Source organism: Ahaetulla prasina, chromosome 3 (genome assembly GCF_028640845.1).
Source record: "Ahaetulla prasina isolate Xishuangbanna chromosome 3, ASM2864084v1, whole genome shotgun sequence".
NCBI classification, from domain to species: domain Eukaryota; kingdom Metazoa; phylum Chordata; class Lepidosauria; order Squamata; family Colubridae; genus Ahaetulla; species Ahaetulla prasina.
In genome coordinates, this window is record NC_080541.1 from 3536865 (window position 1) to 3557187 (window position 20323).

At 42.4% G+C, this 20323-nt stretch overlaps 1 protein-coding gene and 1 long non-coding RNA gene across 2 annotated transcripts; one reads left to right on the top strand and one right to left on the bottom strand.

The window, feature by feature from the left end:
* Nucleotides 1-3170: 3170 nt before the first annotated feature.
* LOC131193942 (uncharacterized) lies at nt 3171-6263 on the top strand. The gene is made up of 3 exons (XR_009154067.1): nt 3171-3278; nt 5394-5495; nt 6132-6263. It is a non-coding gene; the product is annotated as an uncharacterized LOC131193942 (long non-coding RNA).
* Nucleotides 6264-12586: 6323 nt separating this feature from the next.
* Nucleotides 12587-14818, bottom strand: LOC131193937 (toxin 3FTx-Lei1-like). Its single transcript, XM_058174398.1, has 3 exons — nt 14707-14818; nt 13710-13829; nt 12587-12834 (listed from the first exon to the last, which is right to left on the bottom strand). Exons 1-3 carry the CDS (start codon nt 14759-14761, stop codon nt 12722-12724), a joined length of 288 nt encoding a protein of 95 aa, XP_058030381.1. The 5' UTR covers nt 14762-14818; the 3' UTR covers nt 12587-12721.
* Nucleotides 14819-20323: the final 5505 nt, after the last annotated feature.

Here is a 20323-nt window from a genome sequence, read left to right on the forward strand (position 1 = left end):
AGTCAACCTTTTTATACCTACCGCCCACTTTTGTATCTCTGTTAGTGGTAAAATTTTCTAACCGCCCACTGTTTCCACATTAATATCATCGTCTGCACATGCCTCTCGTGCATCGTGCATTGGGTTTGGGGAGGGGGGTGCTGGCTACCAGCTCTGCTTCTCTGTTACAGCTGGGTGGTGTGGGGGGAGATGCGCGAGCTATTCTGGGATGAGGCTCTTTTGTTTGCGGTCACACTATAGCGCCATTTAGTTTCACTTAACGTAACGCGAACTAAACTGATGCTCGGGTGATACAAATAGGATATTTTCAGAAATTTAAATTGTCACGGGAAATTTTATGAAAACCTAATGAAAATGTTTTTAAATAATGCTATGAGTTGTTTTAAAAAAATCAATTAAATTAAAAAAAAAAAGGAAAGTGCTTCGGTATCGGACATGAAAGCTCACCATGAAAGCTGGAACACCCACTAGTGGGCGGTAGAGACCAGGTTGACTACCACTGGTATAGTGCAATATTAGGGGTTTTAGATTCAATTGTATAGAATGTGAAGGATGTTTGTTTGTGTTTATTTTTATTGTTTTCTTATGTATGATGTATACTGAAGATGGTATTTAACTTCTTTGTACAAGTTGCAATGACAATAAAGTAAACTAAACTTTGCTGGGGTCTCACCACACCTTTGTGAAAAAGGTTGCCGTTCATTACAGGTGTGTCTGTATCTGAGTGAACCCTGGTAGGCAGGAATCCTTGTTTCTTTTCTGATCCTCTGCATTTGAAAGAGGTTGATCTTTTTCAAAAGGACTAGGTGAGCCTTGGACTAGTTCTGATGCAAGTGATTTTTTGGCCAATCCAAATCGTTCTCCCATGGGGTCTAAGGGAATGCAGCCATCACCAACTATCAAGTTCTCTCTGATCATGGCTGTTTTCCTTTTTTATGACATGAAGTCATCTGAGTGTGGGATGGAAGGAAAACTTCCCACTCTCTCGTGCATGGACAGTGTTACCTCGATAAGGAAACCTCTGCAGGGACACCACAAGCATAAAGAACAGCCAGAACCAAACCATTTAAGCAGGGTGTTCTCTTCCCCGCTAACTGCCGAACACCTTGGCCATGAACCTCAGTTTATCCAACGGATTTGAGAATGCTTACACTCCCAAAAATGGCTAGACCAGAGGTTCCCAATCTTTTTCGGTTTGCGGCTCCCATAACACTTCGGATTTTTTCCGCGGCTCCCTTAATAGGTACATCCGATTTTTTTTTTAATTTTTGTCTTTTTTTCTGAATTTTTTTCTGAAAGCTGAAATCTTTTCTGTTAACTTTAAAATGTGCATATTGCCTCCTTGTAAAGAGAGATTCAACACATTCAACTTTTCAAAGATATCACATAGGTATGTGAGTTTAATCAAAAAGTCTGTTTCTACAAAGTGTTTGGCATACTCATGTTTTGCTGATGGACGCGCCGTCTCCTTTGATGGGAGCGGCCTCTGTGGAACTTTCCCAGGCGTGGGGGTCCCTGCTTCGGTCTCGGAGTTTGGCCTCTCGCGATCCCCTTGTTCCCTCGGGTCTCCGCCTTGTGGAGGAGGTGGCTGTTCTCGCCTCCAGCCTGGCTCACCTGGGAGGAACCAACGGGGTGGTTTTGCTATTTTCTGCGCAGCCCCTCTTTCCCGATGCCGTCGAGCGTGGTGGCCGCGGCCGTGTTGGGCAGCGTGTCGGGTGGTCTGGGAGGCCAGTGGCGTCGCGGGCAGACTGGAGGGGAGGTGCGCCGTTGCTTCGTCAGGCGGCGGGTCTGGGCGGGCGCTGTGGTTCAGGCGGGCGGGCGGGGCCGGAGCTCGCGCTTCTCCTTTGGTCCGTCGTCGGCGTCTGCCGTCTTCCTGCCTGCTGTGGCCTGCCCCGCGGGGGGTGTGGGTGCGGCTGCGCGGGGGTCCCTTGGCTTTTGGAGTTGTCCCGAGTTGCGGTGTGCGAGTCCCGGTCGCTGCGGCCGTGTCCGGCTTTGTGCGTCTGGGATCTCGCGGCACCGCGTGTGGAGCGGACGCTGCTTCTTCGCGGCTCCCTTGTGGCTGTGGCGCGGCTCCCTGGGGAGCCGCGGCTCACAGTTTGGGAATCACTGGGCTAGACTGACTCATAATTCGCTTTTCTAGTGAATTTTGCGCATGGATCAAGGAGCAATTTTGAGAGTATGCACAATACTTTCCCAAATGCTCTTTTGCCTCTGACCTGCTGGATTAGTGAGCCCTCAAGCGTTTCTAGAAGACAGGGATGAAGGAGCTCTTCACACTACTAGCCCCCACTTCCCAGGTCACCCATCAGAAGCCACGAAGAAGCACCTCCAATTCATCAAATGGGTCCCCCTCTGTTGGACCATCCGGAATTGAAATGTTCTCCTCCACCAGCTCCTGTTTCTGACCCTGCAGCACCATCGGTTCCTGGTCCAGGTCCCTTTCTGATGTGATTCTTGTCTTTAATCATGGCTGCTTTTCTGCAGATCCTACATAAAATGATCTGGGCATGGTTTAGAAGGAAAACTTCCCTCTCTCATGCATGGACAGTGTTACCTTGATAAGGAAACCTCCGCAGGGCCACCACAAACATAAAGAGCACCCAGAACTAAACCATTTAATCAGGGTGTTCTCTTCCATGCTATCCACTGAACATCTTGGCCATGAACCGCAGCTTATCAAACCGACTTGAGAAAGCTTGCACTTCAAAAATATGCCTGCACTGATCATTGATGACTTTCCAGTGAATTTTGCATATGGATCAAGTAGCAATTTGGAGAAAATGAGCAATATTTAAGCAGCATGTTTAGGACCGGACCAAAAAGCATAAAGTCATTCATCAGCAATCAGCTCGGTTCATTTCTCCTGTTGTAGGGAGTTCAAGGTAATGATTTTGGATCGGTTTGATTATGTTCTCTGCACAGGTTGTGCTTCCTTCTATGAATTCAGGAAGAGATGGCGATTGTCCAGGAATCATGTTTTGCACATGGAATGGTATCTTCTTTCTTCAAGACGGGGACCGGTTGGTTCTTCCTCTGGCCTGATCCAGTTTCCCTTTCGGTAGCGGGGATAATGAGATCACCTCCCTTACCCCTCCCTTCTTTCCCAATCCTCCATGCTCTCTTGAACCTGGATGTCCAGCCCCCACAAGGCAGGGTAGAAGTAGACATAACTGCCTTCTCCTATTCTGGAAAGCACTTTGGAGGCTGGAGAGGCGATTGCAAGATGAAAGCTTGGCTATTTGCGTTGTTGTTGGTGGCGTTCATGTGCAAGGACCCAGGTAGGCTCTGGAACCTTTGATCTGGGTTGAGGACTTTATTAGTTGTTTATTTATAAAATTTATCATACCATAGGGTAACTCTGGGTGGTTTGCAGTTAAAACATAAAAAGTTAAAAACAAAAATTAAAACCAAAGACACACAGGGAGGGCAGGAATGGAGTGGGGTGGAAGTGGGATTTGTTATTACTCATTCCACCACCTCCGCTGCGCTGATTTCGCACTGGGGCCCCAAGCAGACAGCCAAAGCCACATCTTTAGACTCTTATGAAAAGATAGAAGGGTTGAGGTCAGCGTCGCATTGGGGCGAGGAAGGTTTTCCAGAGGGCAGGAGCCACAGCAGAGAAGGCCGTGCTCCCGGACCCCACCAGCTGGAAGACTGGGCCGATGGGACCATCAGTGTGCCCTCTCTGTCGGCACCTGTGGTATGGGCCAATCCCAGTGGAGTGGGTAACCTGGACTCTTGCCATGAAGGGCTTTAGAATAGAATAGAATAGAATTTTTATTGGCCAAGTGTGATTGGACACACAAGGAATTTGTCTTGGTGCATATGCTCTCAGTGTACATAAAAGAAAAGATACCTTCATCAAGGTACAACATTTACAACACAAATGATGGTCAATATATCAATATAAATCATAAGGATTGCCAGCAACAAAGTTATAGTCATACAGTCATAAGTGGAAGGAGATGGGTGATGTGAACGATGAGAAGATTAATAATAGTGCAGATTCAGTAAATAGTCTGACAGTGTTGAGGGAATTATTTGTTTAGCAGAGTGATGGCCTTCGGGAAAAAACTGTTCTTGTGTCTAGTTGTTCTGGTGTGCAGTGCTCTATAGCGTCGTTTTGAGGGTAGGAGTTGAAACAGTTTATGTCCAGGATGCGAGTGATCTGCAAATATTTTCACGGCCCTCTTCTTGATTCGTGCAGTATACAGGTCCTCAATGGAAGGCAAGTTGGTAGCAATTATTTTTTCTGCAGTTCTAATTATCCTCTGAAGTCTGTGTTAAAGCCGATCACCAACCGTTTGAACTGTACCCAGAAACAGGCTGGTAACCAACGCAGCTCAAGGAGCAGTGGGGTCACAGGGGCCATTCTTGGGGGCCCCCAAATTACCTGCAATGCCACACTCTGCACCAGCTGAAGCTTCAAGGGTAGCTCAGTTTGTGATTCATTTCCATGGAAAAGGTGGCAACGGCATCACCTGGGTCGCCAAGAGTGGAAATATGGAGGATCAAACAAAGATTGAGGGATCAGAGGGAAGTTTGGTATTTAAAGCGATTGTGCCCCATTCTGTTGGTGGGACTTTCTCCCTGAGTCCCTGGGAGCCTTTAGGGGAGAAGAGGAGGTCTCCATTTGTAGGGAAGATATAATGGCTGGTCCAGCTGGTATTCTGCAGCAGGTCTGGACAGGCATTCTGGGGTAGACTGCCTCTGAAAGCAGCATTTCCTTTGCGTAATGAATTCTGCCATGGAAATACTCTTGGGAGTGAGAGGAAAAATGTTTCCTTTTCTTTGCCCTCCATCTGCCTCCCTCTGGCTTTGATGACATTCAGCATTTTTGATGGTACAACCAAAGGGGATCAGAGAAACCCCTTTCAAGTCAAACATGGATTTTCCTTGACATCAACCTTAGATTGGTTGCCACTGCTGTCATTTCTGAGGCTCCTCAATCTAGCCCTGCAGCCCATCCAAGAATTAACCAGCCCCAACCCTGTTTAGCTTCCAAACAGAGACCAACCTCTCAAGTTCTTGGCTGCTGACGTTTTATGGCCTCTTCAGGAAAAGATGTTCTTTTAAACCTTACCCTCATGGTTTGTATAATAAATCCAGGGTGGTGAACAAACCTCATACTCCTTCTCCCTCTGCTTTCCCCGAACGAAGACCCAGTGAAGTGGGTTGGGCTAAGAAAGATTGACTGTCCCAGAGGCACCCAAATGGCTTTCTGGCCTAAGGTGGGACTCCAACTCAGAGGCTCCCTGTTTGCAGACCGTTTAATGGTCTTTCTAGTGAAATTTTCACTTTTATTCTTCAATAATCTATTCAATATATTGTAAGACGAGATCTAAGAAATAAATATCAAAGTAAGATTGCTCTGTTTGATTTCTTCCATGCAGTCGAGAATCTGAAGTGTTACAAATGTGCAAACTTTCGTTGTAATTTCAAGACATTCTGTTGGAATAAAGAAAAGTTCTGTTATTCATATACTCCTTCACCGGGTAAGAAACGTTCCTGTTCTTTCTCACAGTTTTTCTTCTTGAATGGAAACTAGAGCTCCCAAATGCACCTGAGAATCGGAGATCACCTATTTTTACTTGATTAATTTAATTTCAGCTTGACTGTCAATTATCAGGTGGGACCCTGATTCTCAGACCATTGTGGACGGAATGGGACAACTTGCCACAGTCAATTTTCTGCGGCAAACTCACCATGGTCAACCCGCCACGGGAAAACTGCTGGAGGGCAATTTAACAGTTCTATTTAATTATTTAAAATAAATAAAAAATATCTTAATTTTTGCCTTTCGCATTTCGTTCTGTCCATCCTTTCGCATCTTTTCTATAATGATTTTATACCACCATTTCTTTGATATTAATGTAACTCTTGTCCCGCAGTGAGTGGTCCTGTGGCTAGTTGGCCATAGAGAGAGGGCCGGGAGAGTTGGCCGCAAAGAATTGTCATAGACCCCATTGTAGACTATGTTATTGTTTAAGAAAAGATGGAAACATTCTAAAGAATAAAACTTATTTGGATATAAATCTTCTCACACTGTGTTTAGCATTTTGTTCAGAAAAATATATAGATCAATTCTTTGTTACTGTTAATAATTGTTTTGTTTTATGTTTCCTTCCTAGGATTCGCAGAAAAAGGATGTACTCCATTTTGCCTGAAAACTGCCGACTTAAGATGTTGCACAACTAATTTGTGCAACTAACTTTCTTTAGCTAATCAGCACGCATTGATTAAAACAAATCATGCCAAACCGGACTTATTTCATTCTTTGACAAAGTGACTAAATTAGTAGACCAATGAAATGCTGTGGACATTGTGTACTTTGACCTCAGCAAGGCGTTCGACAAAGTAGACCACAAGTTAAAAAGTTAAAACAAGTTAAAAAAAGGGACGCAGTGGCTCAGGGCCTAGGACATTGAGCTTGTCAATCAAAAAGTCAGCAGCCAGTGGTTCGAATCCCCAGTGCTGCGTAACGGGGTGAGCTCCCATGACTTGTCCCAGCTTCTGCCAACCTAGCAGTTCGAAAGCACATAAAAAAGGCTTTGAAACGGAGATGAGCACCACCCCCTAGAATCGGCAATGACTAGCACATATGTGTGGGGGGAACCTTTACCTTTAAGCTAAAAAAAAAAGTGGGATAGACAGTATCTCCACCAGATGAATTTGTAACTGGCTGACAAACTGTACTCAAGTCCTTAACATCTATATGGAGGGAAGTAATCAGTGGGTGATCACAACTTTCCGTCTTTAGCCAAGTACTCTTCAATAACTTCATAAATGGTTTTGATTAGGAAATACAAGGGGAACCTGTATTTTGGAGATGATACTAAGCTGGCCGGAATAGCTAACACCCTAGATGATAGGGTCAAGATCCAGATGGATCTTGACAGACTTGAACACTGGGCCTAAACTAACAAAATGAAATTCAATGTAGAGAAAAGTAAAGTCTTACACTTAGGCAAGAAAAATTAAAAGTACACCTTTACACTGAGAAAAAACAGGCTTCATAGCAGTAACTGTGAGAGGGACCTTGAAGTCCTAAGTGGACAACCAATTAAATATGAGCTAACAGTGTGCTGTGGAAGCCAAAAAAGCCAATGCAATCCTAAATTGCATTAACAGAGGGATTCAATCACAATCAGACAAGGTAGTAATACCACTCAGTAAAACCCTAGTAAGACCACACCTAGAATATTGCATCCAATTTTGGTCACCCAACTAATAAAAAAGATGTTGAGACTCTAGAAAAAGTGCAGAGAAGAGCAACAAAGAGGATTTAAAAGACTAAAGATATGAAGAATGGTTAAAGGAACTGGGCCTGGCTACTGTAGTGAAGAGAAGGACCAGGTGTGGCATGATAGCAGTGTTCCAATACTTGAGGGGTTCTCACAGAGAGGAGGGGGTCAACCTATTTTCCAAAGCACCTGAATGCCAGACAAGGAATAATGGATGGAAACTGATCAAAGAGAGATTCAACGTGGAAATAAGGAGAAATTTTCTGATAGTGAGAACAATCAACCTGTCAGAATGCGCACAGTGTGACTATGTGAGACAACCCAGGAGCAAATACAATAAACAGTGGTTTGTATTTAAATAGTGGTTTTATCTACAAAGAATATATACATAGATGTACTTTAGTCAGACCTCAAACAAACAGCAAACAGCAATTACAGCACGGAAGCACACATGGAGAGAGAGCGATACGCCCCAGCAGGGCCTCTTCTTATTATTACAGGCTCTTAAAGTGATATCAGCCCCAAAACCTTGCTGACTCATTCCTAGCACTACATCATTGTAGCAGCTGGTCAGCTCTTAAATCATTAACCTGACACAACCAATGGAACAGCTTGTCTTCAGAAGTTGTGGGAACTTCATCACTGGAAGCCTTCAAGAAGAGACTGGATTGCCATCTGTCAGAAATGGTGTAGGATCTCCTGCTTGGGTGCACGGTTGGACTAGACTCTTCTGTCTCTATTATTCTCCTTTATTCTGTTCTAAAATATCATTTTGAGTTTTGCTGTCCTCCATCATGGACCATCCTTGCAGATCTATGCTTGTGGCCTTTATAGTCCAAGCTTTGTTCTGCTCTTTCTGTAGTTTGGCAACTGAACAAATTTCTGCATTTAAATTCAAGTATAGTGGAGGTCTTTGATAGGACGTGTCCATTTTCCTTTTTTGAAAGTTCAATTGTAGTATAGTAGAAGGCAGAAGATTTTTGTTCTTTTTGCAATTCATCTTACTGATAAACCTTTATTATTATTTTCTTAAACTAGGAAAGGGTGACTGTGATGACCCAGGGCACGGCACAGAGAGAACACAAGCATCTGGCAGTTCAAACCACCCCTTTATTGCTCCACATTTCTCCAAACATTCCCACGTTTATGGCAAGTCCCAGAGCAAAATTATCACAAACCCCCACATGCACCTCAAGCAGCCTCTGGCTTCAAATAGTCCAGCCCAGTGCTGTCCACACCAAGGCTGCGCAGCAATAAATCCAGCAGGGTAAATCAAGGAGTTCAGGAAGCAAAAGATCCAGGCAATTAATCCAAGGATTCTTGGAAAGTTCAAATGTCAGCACTCAACACTTCAGAAACTCACAGTTTGTTCCCCACAAATGCCCCTCCCCACAGCTTCTCCTGAAATCTCATTCCCCAAGTGTGCCTCGTGAAGATGGGTGGGGTGCTCTCCTCCTGAGTCGTCTGCTCAGTCTGCACTGTTCTCGCCTTCTCTCCACTCTCTGTGCTCGAGGATCGGGTGGTGGTGGTGGTGGTCCTTGCTCATCGCCTGAGCCCGGTCTCTCATCTTCAACCTGCTCATGTTCCTTCCTGTCTACAAGCTGTTCTAATCCTGAAATGCCTTAGCGTGATTGGCTCTACCTCTCCCCATTTCCCTCCAAAGCCAACAAAGCTGCCCCTCAATCCCTGTCGGCTCAAGTTCCAGCTCATCTCCTCCCCCCCCCCCGCAGATTCAGGGCTCCGACAGGGGCATGACAGTGAGAAGCATGCATGGACCTTCTGGGACAAATGATAGGAAAACACACTAACACTGAATGGCATCGTGTGTCTTTTTTTAAAGAAATCCAGGAGATTAAAATAGAAGGGGAATCCCTCTATCAGTCCATCCCAAAGGCCAAAGCAGAGAGCAGGATTGAGTTAAGATAGAGATTTTTAAACTGGCACCTTTCCAGCTCTCATATTAGGCAGCTTAAATGCGCAACATGCAAGACCCCAAAGTTCTCTTCCTTCTCTAATGGATGCAGGTCTGCCACATGGGCCATAAATACCTAAGTATCCTTTAGAACAGGGGTCTCCAAGCTTGGCAACTTTAAGCCTGGTAGACTTCAACTCCCAGAATTCCCCAGCCAGTTTTGCTGGCTGGGGGATTCTGGGAGTTGAAGTCCGCCAGGCTTAAAGTTACTGAGGTTGGAGACCCCTGCTTTAGAAGCACAGTGGGTTGGAGGAAAACATGGAAGTGGAAGACCTGCTCCAATCCTTTCCTGTCCCTGACAGGCCTAAGCATAATCACCCATCCATGTATTCCAGTCCCAGGTTCTGATCACCTCCTAAACTTATAATGGGCTGGGAGGATGTACAGTAACTGGGAAGAGAAATTCCCACAGATAAGGTTGGACCTCATGCAATGCCCCACTCAAGCAGGAAACTCTATACCAGTTCAGTAAAATGTTACCCAATCTCTTCCTAAAAAACCTCCAGTGATGGAGTGCTCATAATTTCTGCAGGCAAGTCATTCCACTGATTAATTGTTCTCACTGTGAGGAAATTTCTCCTTACTTCTAGGTTGATTCTCTCCTTGATTGGTTTCCATCCATTGTTTCTTGTCCTGCTTTCTGGTCTTTGGAGAATAGCTTGATTCCCTCTTCTTTGTGGCAGCTCCTGAGATATTGGGACACTGTTATCATGTCACCCCTGGTCCTTCTTTTCATTAAACTAGATCTCCCCAATTCCTGCAAAATGTCTTCATATGTTTTAGCCTCCAGCCCCCTCATCATCTTTCTTGCTGTTCTCTGGACTCTTCCTGGAGTCTCAACATCCTTTTTACATCGTGGCAACCAAAACTGAATGCAGTATTCCAAGTGTGGCCTTACAAGGCCTCATAAAGCAGTATTAACACTTCACATGATCTTGATTTTATCCCTTTGACTGCTTTGGCCTTTTTGGCTGCTGAAGCACACTGCTGGCTCATATTTGAGTGATTGTCCACTAGGACTCCAAGGTCCGTTTTGCAGTTACTAGGTACTATTGGGCCAGGTACCACCTTTTCTAGTGGTCTTATTGTTTTTTTATTGCCCAAGGTTGTTGTTTGGGGTAGATTTGTTTTATTGCAGTCTGTTCGCCTCATCTTTGTTCGTTCCAGCACATGAACAGTCATTGTCATTGCAGTCTCTCTCAGGGAAGTATTCAATGCAAAATTTGTTCAATCCATCTCTTCCCATTGTAAGACCTACCCCAGCTAGTCTCCTCAGAAAAGCATGGTTTTTGAGTGCAAGTCTTTCTTACTCAAAAGAACTTTGAGTAAGGGAAAGTGGTTGCAGTAAAGCAGCGGTTCTCAACCTGTGGGTCGGGACCCCGTTGGGGGTCGAATGACGATTTGCCAGGGGTCGCCTAAGACCATCAGAAATATGGGAAGTATACTTGCGAGTGGAACAATCGCGCTCCAATGGTTGACTCCACAAGCCAGCTGCAGGCTCTTCAAATCGCTAGCCGAATTCGGCTTCAGGCGCGATGAATTAAAAAAGAGAAATCTTTGCTCTGATGCCTCCCTCTCAAGCCAGCTGCAATCACTCCCAATCGCTAGCCTAATCTGGCTTCAGGCACGATAAACTTAATAGGGGAGGAGTCTCCGCTTTAATGCCTCCGTCCTCAAGGCAATCACGAGCAGTTCAGATCGCTAGCCAATACGGCTTCAGGCGCGATAAATTCAAAACGAAAATAATTTTACGGTTGGGGTTGCCACATCGTGGGGAATTGTATTAAAGGGGTCGCAGCACTATAAAGGTTGAGAACCACTGCAGTAAAGCCAAGCGGAATCTCACAGTCCTGCCAATATCTCCAAATTATTCTTTCCACTTGCCCCCAACCACCCCTTCTCCAGTCCACCAGGAGCCAAAGTAAATTCACAGTTTGTTTGTTTCTTTGAGAACTCTGAGGCACACAAGAAGTAACAGGTCATCCACAGAATGCAGCAACCTTGGAGACAGGCAGGAACTGGCTGGGAGAAAGTCCATACTGTCTCCGAGATGATCCCCCTCCCCAATTCCCATGCGGTTACAGCAAAAGTGAAAGCATGCAAAGAATTTCCCAGAGCCTCCCCCTCCCCCCTCCCCATCAGAATGGCCACGCCTCTGGCCACGTCTGCTTCTGATCCTTTCCAATTGCCTTTGGGGATTTTGGGATGAGACCACAGAGTCAGGTTGGGCATTCCAGGCATTAACAACTCTGTTACTGAAGTCATATTTTCTACAATCAAGATTGGAGCGGTTCACTTTAAGTTTGAATCTATTGTGTGCTTGTGTATTGTTGCGGTTGAAGCTGAAGTAGTCTTCGACAGGAAGGACATTGTAGCAGATGATTTTATGAGATGCTCAGGTCATGCCGAAGGCGGCGTAGTTCTAAATTTTCTAAACCCAGAATTTCAAGTCTGGTGGCATAAGGTATTTTGTTGTGATCAGAGGAGTGGATGACTCTTCTTCTGAAATATTTCTGGACATGTTCAATCGTATTAATGTCAGATTCTCCAACAACCCCGACCCTGAGAGGCAATTCATCATCCAAGCTGAAGCCAGCGACTTGGCGGTGGCAGCGGTAGTCCTACAGAAAGACCCACAAGGTCAACTCTTCCAATTGGTCTGTGACAGAGAAGAGGCCTGCAATGCATGGTCCCAAATCCCCCTCCTCTATATTTAGGTATCTTCCTCTCAGCTTGCCCCAAAGAGAAGGAAGGGAGGGAAGGAGCAGAATTGGAACCGGTAGTATAACCGAGGATTGTCAGTGGTTATTGGAGTAACCTGTGCCAGCAGCTAGATCGGCAACAGTTGAATACTGATTCATTCCAACCCCTCGCTGGACTCCTTTTTATTTTTCTTTCCTTTTGATTCATGGTGTTTGGAATCACCTTTGTTCTCGTAAAGAAGAACAACACATTTCTGGATGGTGAAGTGCTTTCATTTGATTTATATTAATGTTGGACTCTCGGCACAGGATTTCTCTACATTTTAAATGTACAGAATATTTGGAGTGTATCTCTTTTGAATTTTTCTTTTAACCTTTCATATCCAGAAAATATCTTTCTTTGTCAAGCGCCGGGGAAATCAGGAGGTTCAGGTAGTTCAAATCAGTATAAAGATTGATTGCAAGCTTAAGCTTTCTACAAGAATCTGGCCAACTAACAGTCAAGGGAAATGAGCGGGAGATAAGAATAGAAAGGAATCCAAGCTGGATTTAGATCTGTTGCAGGTGCAAAGGGACTTGTGATTATGACACTTTAAAAAAAAAGTTTATTTATAGATTTTTTTTTAAGTACACATAGGTGCTTGGTGAACAATGAGCAGTCTGAGTCATTTTAGTTTTACAAAGTATTTAATTATAATTCTGAGATTAATAATAGTACTTCAAATAATAGTTATAATAATGATCGATCTACTTTATAGAGAATAGTAATAGAAGTAATAATACTATTCAAATATATCTAATAATCATTCAGCTTCAGAGCATTTAACGATGCACTCATTTTTCTTGCAACACTCCACAGTCTCACCAGCTTTCGGGATAGGGCACTCTGAAGCACATCCCCTGACCCAATCCGTTACTGGGAAGGAAAGACAAACCAGAATGAGTGTTAAAAAAATACCAAAGAACAGATCTGCGGCTATTGCTGAACAAAACGGTAAACCCACTTTTAATACATTCATGGGTTCCCTCCCAGTAGGAAGGCAGATCTCATTCCTCCTCCGTGGAAATCTCTGAGGTAAATAAATAAACAAAGTATTTCTGGGGAAGATGCTGCGTTTCTACGTGACTCGGGGACAATGCCACTTCCCTTGGATATTTCATGGCGTAACGTGCCAGGTTCAAAAATGGTGAATCCGAGAAGATAGCCACAAGTCTAGCAGAGGGCTAGCAAAACAAACTAAAAACACAACAAAAGGAGGAATGTTTCCACTTCTACATTTCAGCAGGTAAGAAGGGACAGCAAAGGAGAAAGGGAAAGGGGAATGGCAAAGAAAAAGAAGGGAAGGTGGGAAGAGAGCAAGGAAGGAAAAAGAAGGAAAGAGGGGAAGGAAGAAGAAAGTAGAATAAAGAGGGAAGAAAAAAGAAAAGGGAGGGAGGAAGGAAGGAAGGAAGGAAGGAAGGGAGAGAGGGAGGGAGGAAGGAGATTATAGTGAGAGGGAGGGAGGGTCTCAGGAAAGTTCTACATTAGCAGTTGTCCAGCACAGGTGCCCCGACATGAGTGACATTGAGTTTATTACACTCACCCTGGCCACGCCCGCCCAGCCCCCCAAGGTCAAACACAACCCTGATGCGGCCCTCAATGACATAGATTTTGACACCCCGGCCTTAGATTGACTGGGAAGAGGCCGCGACCTCAGGGAACCGAGGCAGGTCTTACATGACCTCCAATTCTCAGCTCTATCTGGGAGTTGTAGTTTGCATGCAAGGAGAAAGGATAAGAATTGGACGTACTTAATGTGCCTTCATATTTCCACAAAAAATAGCAGATGTTCTCCCCAGCTGGACATTCCATAGGCAACAAACACTTCGCGGCACTACTTGCATCGCACTGGGGACAAGTCAGGGGGTTAACTGGATGAAAGAAATAAAACAAAGACATCTTATTTTGCTGTGGATGCATATAACTCTTTCTTCTCATTTATGAAATCATAATATATATTAAATAATATATTTAACCATGAGGTCAGCTACAAAAATTTCTCCAGAAAGGAAGAATAATACAAAACTGAAGAAACTGTTAGTTCTAGTTCTATCTTCCGCGTGAAAGTCAGATGGGCGAATCTGGGCCAAGCTCTCCCTCTCTCAGCCCAACCCACCTCACAGGGTTGTTGTTCTGGGGAAGATAGGAGGAGGAGGTTGAATTGAATATATTTGTTAGCTTGAATTATGGAGAAAAATAATAAAATCATTAATTATTATTATTATTTTAAATCCGCTCTTTTGCAGTAGCCGCAAAATGTCAATAGGGGACAAATTCAGTGGCTGGTTGCAGGAAGCTAAGCAGGGTTGGGGCTGGTTAATTCTAGGATGGGAGACCCCTCACTTCCTGTAGGAAGCATCACCGATCCCTTTTGGCCATCCCATCCAAAATGCTGACCATTAGCACAGCCAGAGAAAAGCCAATGGAGGGCTAAGAAAAGGAAACATTTTTGATTTCATTGCCGGGAGTAATTCCATGAAAGAATTCCCTATGCAAAAGAACCTCTCCTTTCAGAGGCAGTCTACCCCAGAATGCCAACCTGGGCCAGTCATTGCCTCAGCTATGGTCTTCCTTCCAGATTGACAGCTCCTCTTCTCCTCTCAAGGCTTCCAAGGACCCTCCTTGTGGAGCGTAGAGCAGTAGGACTGTCCCTCCCCCAGAATGGAGCACAACTGCCTCCAATGCCCTCCCTCTGCCCTTTTGGCTTTAGTTGGAAGGTCACTCGAGATCAAAGCTGGGTGGCCCTACCTGAGTCCGGGCACACGAAGGCCACCACCGCCAAGGCCAGCAGCAGAGTTTTCATCTTGAGATCTTCTCTGCAGCCTTCAAAGTGTAGCCCAGGATGGAAGGAGACACTTCTTTATACCCCTGTGAGATGTTGTACTTGGCGGGTGGATATCAGGGATTGAAAGAGAAGAAAGGGGAGGGGAGAAGGGAGGGGGAGGGGTGTGTTCTCTTTTTCCTCCCCCCCCCCAGCCAGAAAGCAGAAACCAGATCAGACCATTTTTTTAAACCAGGAAACAATTGAATGAATGCACATCTCTGTTCATCACTTCTTCCTGTAGGTTCGCTGAGAGGGACAATGTGGACAGTAGAATAATCTGGCCCAGTGTGCAGTGTTTGCATTGCATGAGCCAAAACAGGTAAACTTGTCTCTTAAGCTTTGTTGTGTTTGGAGGGGGACCAAGACTCATCTTCAGCCAAGGTTTTTTTAGCTCAATCAATCAACTTGAAGCATCAAAATATCCAAGACCAGTGCATGTGTCGGGGATACAATGGCATTTCAGTTGATGAAGAAATCATATAGTTCTGTGCATCTTAAACTCATTTAGGGCACTAGGATAATTGTAACAAAATGGCTTTTGAAAATGTTTGCCTTGATTTAATAGATATCACTTTTGTCTTATGCTCCATTGAAGTTGGGAATACAAAAAGATTGAGAATTAGAGCATTTCCTCAGTATATATATATATATATATATATATATATATATATATATATATATATATATATATATATATTTATTTATTTATTTTTGTCACAACAATATACATAAGCATCACACAAAATGGTTACATAGTATATAAAGCTATATATGAGGAAATATGAGGAAGTATAAGCATATATGTATAAGAATAAAAAAACAATAGGACAGGAACGATAGGCACGTTTGTGCTCTTATGCACGCCCTCTTAGGAATGGGGTGAGGTCAATAGTAGAAAGTTTTTGGTTAAAGCTTTGGAGAGAGTCAGGTAATGTGTTCCACAGAGTCAGGTAATGTGTTCCAAGCACTGTTAACTCTTTTACAGAAGTCATATTTTCTGCAATCTAGATTGAAGCGGTTAACATTAAGTTTAAATCTATTGGTTGCTCTTGTATTATTGTAATTGAAGCTGAAGTAGTCTTTAACAGGAAGGACATTACAATAGATGATTCTATGAGTTAAACTTAGGTCTTGTCGAAGGCGACCGAGTTCTAAGTTTTCTAAACCTAGGATTTCAAGTCTGGTGGGATAAGGTATTTTGTTGTTTTCAGAGGAGTGGAGAACTCTTCTTGTAAAATATTTCTGGACACGTTCAATTGTACTGATGTCAGAAATGTGGTGAGGGTTCCAGACAGGTGAGCTGTATTCAAGGATTGGCCTAGCAAATGTTTTATATGCTCTGATTTGTAGTGTAGTGTTTTTGGAAAAGAAGCTACGCAAGATTAGGTTTACAACTCTTAGAGCCTTTTTTGCTATGTAGTTGCAGTGGGCTTTGGCACTTAGATCATTTGATATGAAAACTCCAAGGTCTTTAACGGGGTGGGGGTCATCTGTAAGGTAATGTCCATCAAGCATGTACTTAGTGTTTGGGTTCTTTTTTCCAATATGTAAGACTGAGCATTTGCTGGTTGAGATTTGGAGTTGCCAAGTTTTAGACCAAGCGGTTAGATGATCAAGGTCTTTTTGAATGGTAGATGTATTGTCGGTGGTGTTAAATAGTTTGACATTGTCAGCAAAGAGAACACAATATATATGGATATAAATATGGATTCCCTTCATATAAATAAAAATCTTGGATATTTTGATACTTCAAGTTGATTGATTGAGCTAAAAAAACCTTGGCTGAAGAAGAGTCTTGGCGCACCTCCAAACACAACAAAACTTAAGAGAGAAGTTTACCTGTTTTGGCTCATGCAATGCAAACACTGCACACTGGGCCAGATTATTCTACAGTCCAAATTGTCCCTCTCAACAAACCTACAGGAATAAGCAATGGACAGAGACGTGGCATTCATCCATTTCTTTTGATGTCTAAATTTGAGAGAATTATCTAACCTATTTTGGCCCAGAATTAGATGGAAGATCTTTGAGCAAATGTTTTGTTTCTTAGAATATATGTACCTCCATGTTTAATGGAGCTTAAAAGAGAAACTTCAGCTATTGATTCTGCAAAATTTGCAAATGTTCACATTATGAACAAACCTATCTTAGTATTATTTGCAGCATCTCTAAGAACAACTGAGGTTTTCTTAGTGGTAGTGATTTCTCTATTCAGTTCATGTAAAGTTTATTTGTTCTGGCTATCTCTTCCTGACCCTGAAAATATGACCCCTAACTTTCTTTTCCCTATTTATATTTTGCATTTCCAGTTGACTGGTTTGATTAACAAACCCAGGCTCAAAAATGGATGCAATATCTTTGAAGAAGTATTTAATGCTCTTTTTGGATGTAGCTCCAAGTATAACTGAGTTTAAGGGAGATGTAATAATAATAATAATAATAATAATAATAATAATAATAATAATAATAATAATAACAACAACAACAACAACAACAACAACAACAACAACAACAACAACAACAACAACAACAACAGAGTTGGAAGGGACCTTGGAGGTCTTCTAGTCCAACCCCCTACACCACTTCAAGCAGGAAACCCTACACCATTTCAGACAGATGGTTATCCAACATTTTCTTAAAAATTTCCAGTGTTGGAGTATTCGTAACTTCTGCAGGCAAGTTGTTCCACTTATTAATTGTTCTAACTGTCAGGAAATTTCTCCTTAGTTCTAAGGTGCTTCTTTCCTTGATCTGTTTCCACAGTTTCCATGTGTACTTTCTCAATGGATTAAGTGCAGAGTTGGCATATCTTATTCATTTCCCTTATTGCAATGCTTCCCATGCCTACAGGTCTAACGGAAAAGAACAAAGAAATGTTACGGCCAATAGATTGACTCTGTAAAATACTTAGAGAGGGCTGTAAAAGCACTGTGAAGCAGGATATAAGTCTAAATAGTATTGCTATTGCTATTTGCTGGTCCTAAATATTCACAGTTGCAACAGAACCATGATGGCTTTTCAAATATTTTCTTTTGCCTCTGGCCTGTTAATAGACTAGACTAGATTAGACTAGACTAGACTAGACTAGACTAGACTAGACTAAACTAGACTACACTAGACTAGACTAAACTTGAACAGAACAGAACAGAATAGAATAGAATAGAATAGAATTCTTTATTGGCCAAGTGTGATTGGACACACAAGGTCTTTGGTGCATATGCTCTTAGTGTACATAAAAAGAAAAGATACATTGCTAGTATCTGTTTTGTCTGTGTATCCATTGATACTGTGTTGTCCAGTATTGTAAGAGGTGGTAGTATGGGAGGGTTTCTCCTAAAGTCTATCACCATTTCTATGATTTTGAGTGTGTTGAGTTCCAGATTGTTCTGGTTGCACCACAAGGCTAGTTGTTCAACCTCCTGGTTGTGTGCAGATTCATTGTTGTCTCGAATGAGACCAATGACTGTTGTATCATCTGTGGTTGTTAAATTACTAACAGAAAGTGACCCATCAAATGTCTCTTTATCAGCCATTTCCCCTCCCCAATGTTCTTTGTGGGGCTCCCCCTACATCATTGTGACAAAGGTTGTTACTTCCTGGCCAGTCTTTTCCTAAGTGAACCGCAATGGGCCTGAATCCTTGCTCCTTCTCTGATACTCTGCACTGTCCCTTCCCTTCATATAAATATGGATTCCCTTCATATAAATAAAAATCTTGGATATTTTGATGCTTCAAGTTGATTGATTGAGCTAAAAGGCCTTAGCTGAAGATGAGTCTTGGTGCACCTCCAAACACAACAAAACTTAAGAGAGAAGTTTACCTGTTTTGGCTCATGCAATGCAAACACTGCACACTGGGCCAGATTATTCTACTGTCCATATTGTCCCTCTCAGCAAACCTACATGAAGAAGTGATGAACAGAGATGTGCATTCATCCATTTGTTTTGATGTCTGAAGTTGAGAGAATTATCTAATCTGTTTTGGCCCAGAATTAGATGGAAGATCTTTGAGCAAATGTTTTGTTTCTTACAGTATATGTACCTCCATGTTTAATGGAGCTTAAAAGAGAAACTTCAGCTATTGATTCTGCAAAATTTGCAAATGTTCACATTATGAACAAACCTATCTTAATATTATTTGCAGCATCTCTAAGAGCAACTGAGGTTTTCTTAGTGGTAGTGATTTCTCTATTCAGTTCATGAAAAGCTTGTTTGTTTCTTCTGCCTATCTCTTCCTGACCCTGAAAATATGACCCCTAACTGTCTTTTCCCTATTCATATTTGGCATTTCCAGTTGACTGATTTGATCAACAAACCCTGACTCAAAAACGGATGCAATATCTTTGAAGAAGTATTTAATGCTCTTTTTGGATGTAGCTCCAAGTATAACTGAGTTTAAGGGAGATATGTACTTCTCTCAATGTATTAAATGCTGAGTTGGCATACCTTGAACAAAAATCTTATTTATTTCCCTTATTGCAATGCTTGGCCTACAGGCCTAACTGAGAAGAACAGAGTAATGGCATCCCTCTATTGGCTGTTTCATAGCATAGTTCAGCTGGTTTAAAGTAATTGAATATCTCGATTTCAGTTGATTTCATCAAATGAAGAATCTGCACCTTTCTAGTAAAGTTGTACAAAGGGAAATGTTCAATTAAGGAACTGTGAGCAAGGTGGGGGAAAAAAAGCATTAAGACTTTTGGTACAATTGTAAGAATGCAGTATTTCAGATGAATTCTGCCAGCAGTTCAATTCTCACAGGCTCAAGGTTGAGTCAAACTTCCATCCTTCTGATATGGGTAAAATGAGGACCCAGATTGTTTGGGTCAATAGGCTGACTCTGTAAACGACTTAGAGATGGCTGTAAAAGCACTGTGAAGCAGGATATAAGTCTAAAATTGCCGGACCTCCGAACCTTCCGCCGCGAACTTAAAACACATCTATTTACTTGTGCAGGACTGGAGTAGATTTTAAATTTTATATTGGTTTTATATTGGTTTTAATGGGTTTTATTATGGATATGGTTTTTTAAAATAATTGGGCTACGTAGAATAAGTTTTTTAATTGTTATTTTATCCTGTATTTATATGTATTTTTATTTGCCTGTGAACCGCCCTGAGTCCCTAGGGAGATAGGGCGGTATATAAATATGATAAATAAAATAAATAAATAAAATAATAAATAGTATTGCTATTGCTATTTGCTGGTCCTAAACATTCACAGTTGCAACAGAATCATAATGGCTTTCCAAATATTTTCTTTGGCCTGTGAATGGAATGGAATAGAATAGAATAGAATAGAATAGAATAGAATAGAATAGAATTCTTTATTGGCCAAGTGTGATTGGACACACAAGGAATTTGTCTTGGTGCATATGCTCTCAGTGTACATAAAAAGAATAGAATAGAATAGAATAGAATAGAATAGAATAGAATAGAATAGAATAGAATAGAATAGAATAGAATAGAATAGAATTCTTTATTGGCCAAGTGTGATTGGACACATAAGGAATTTGTCTTGGTGCATATGCTCTCAGTGTACA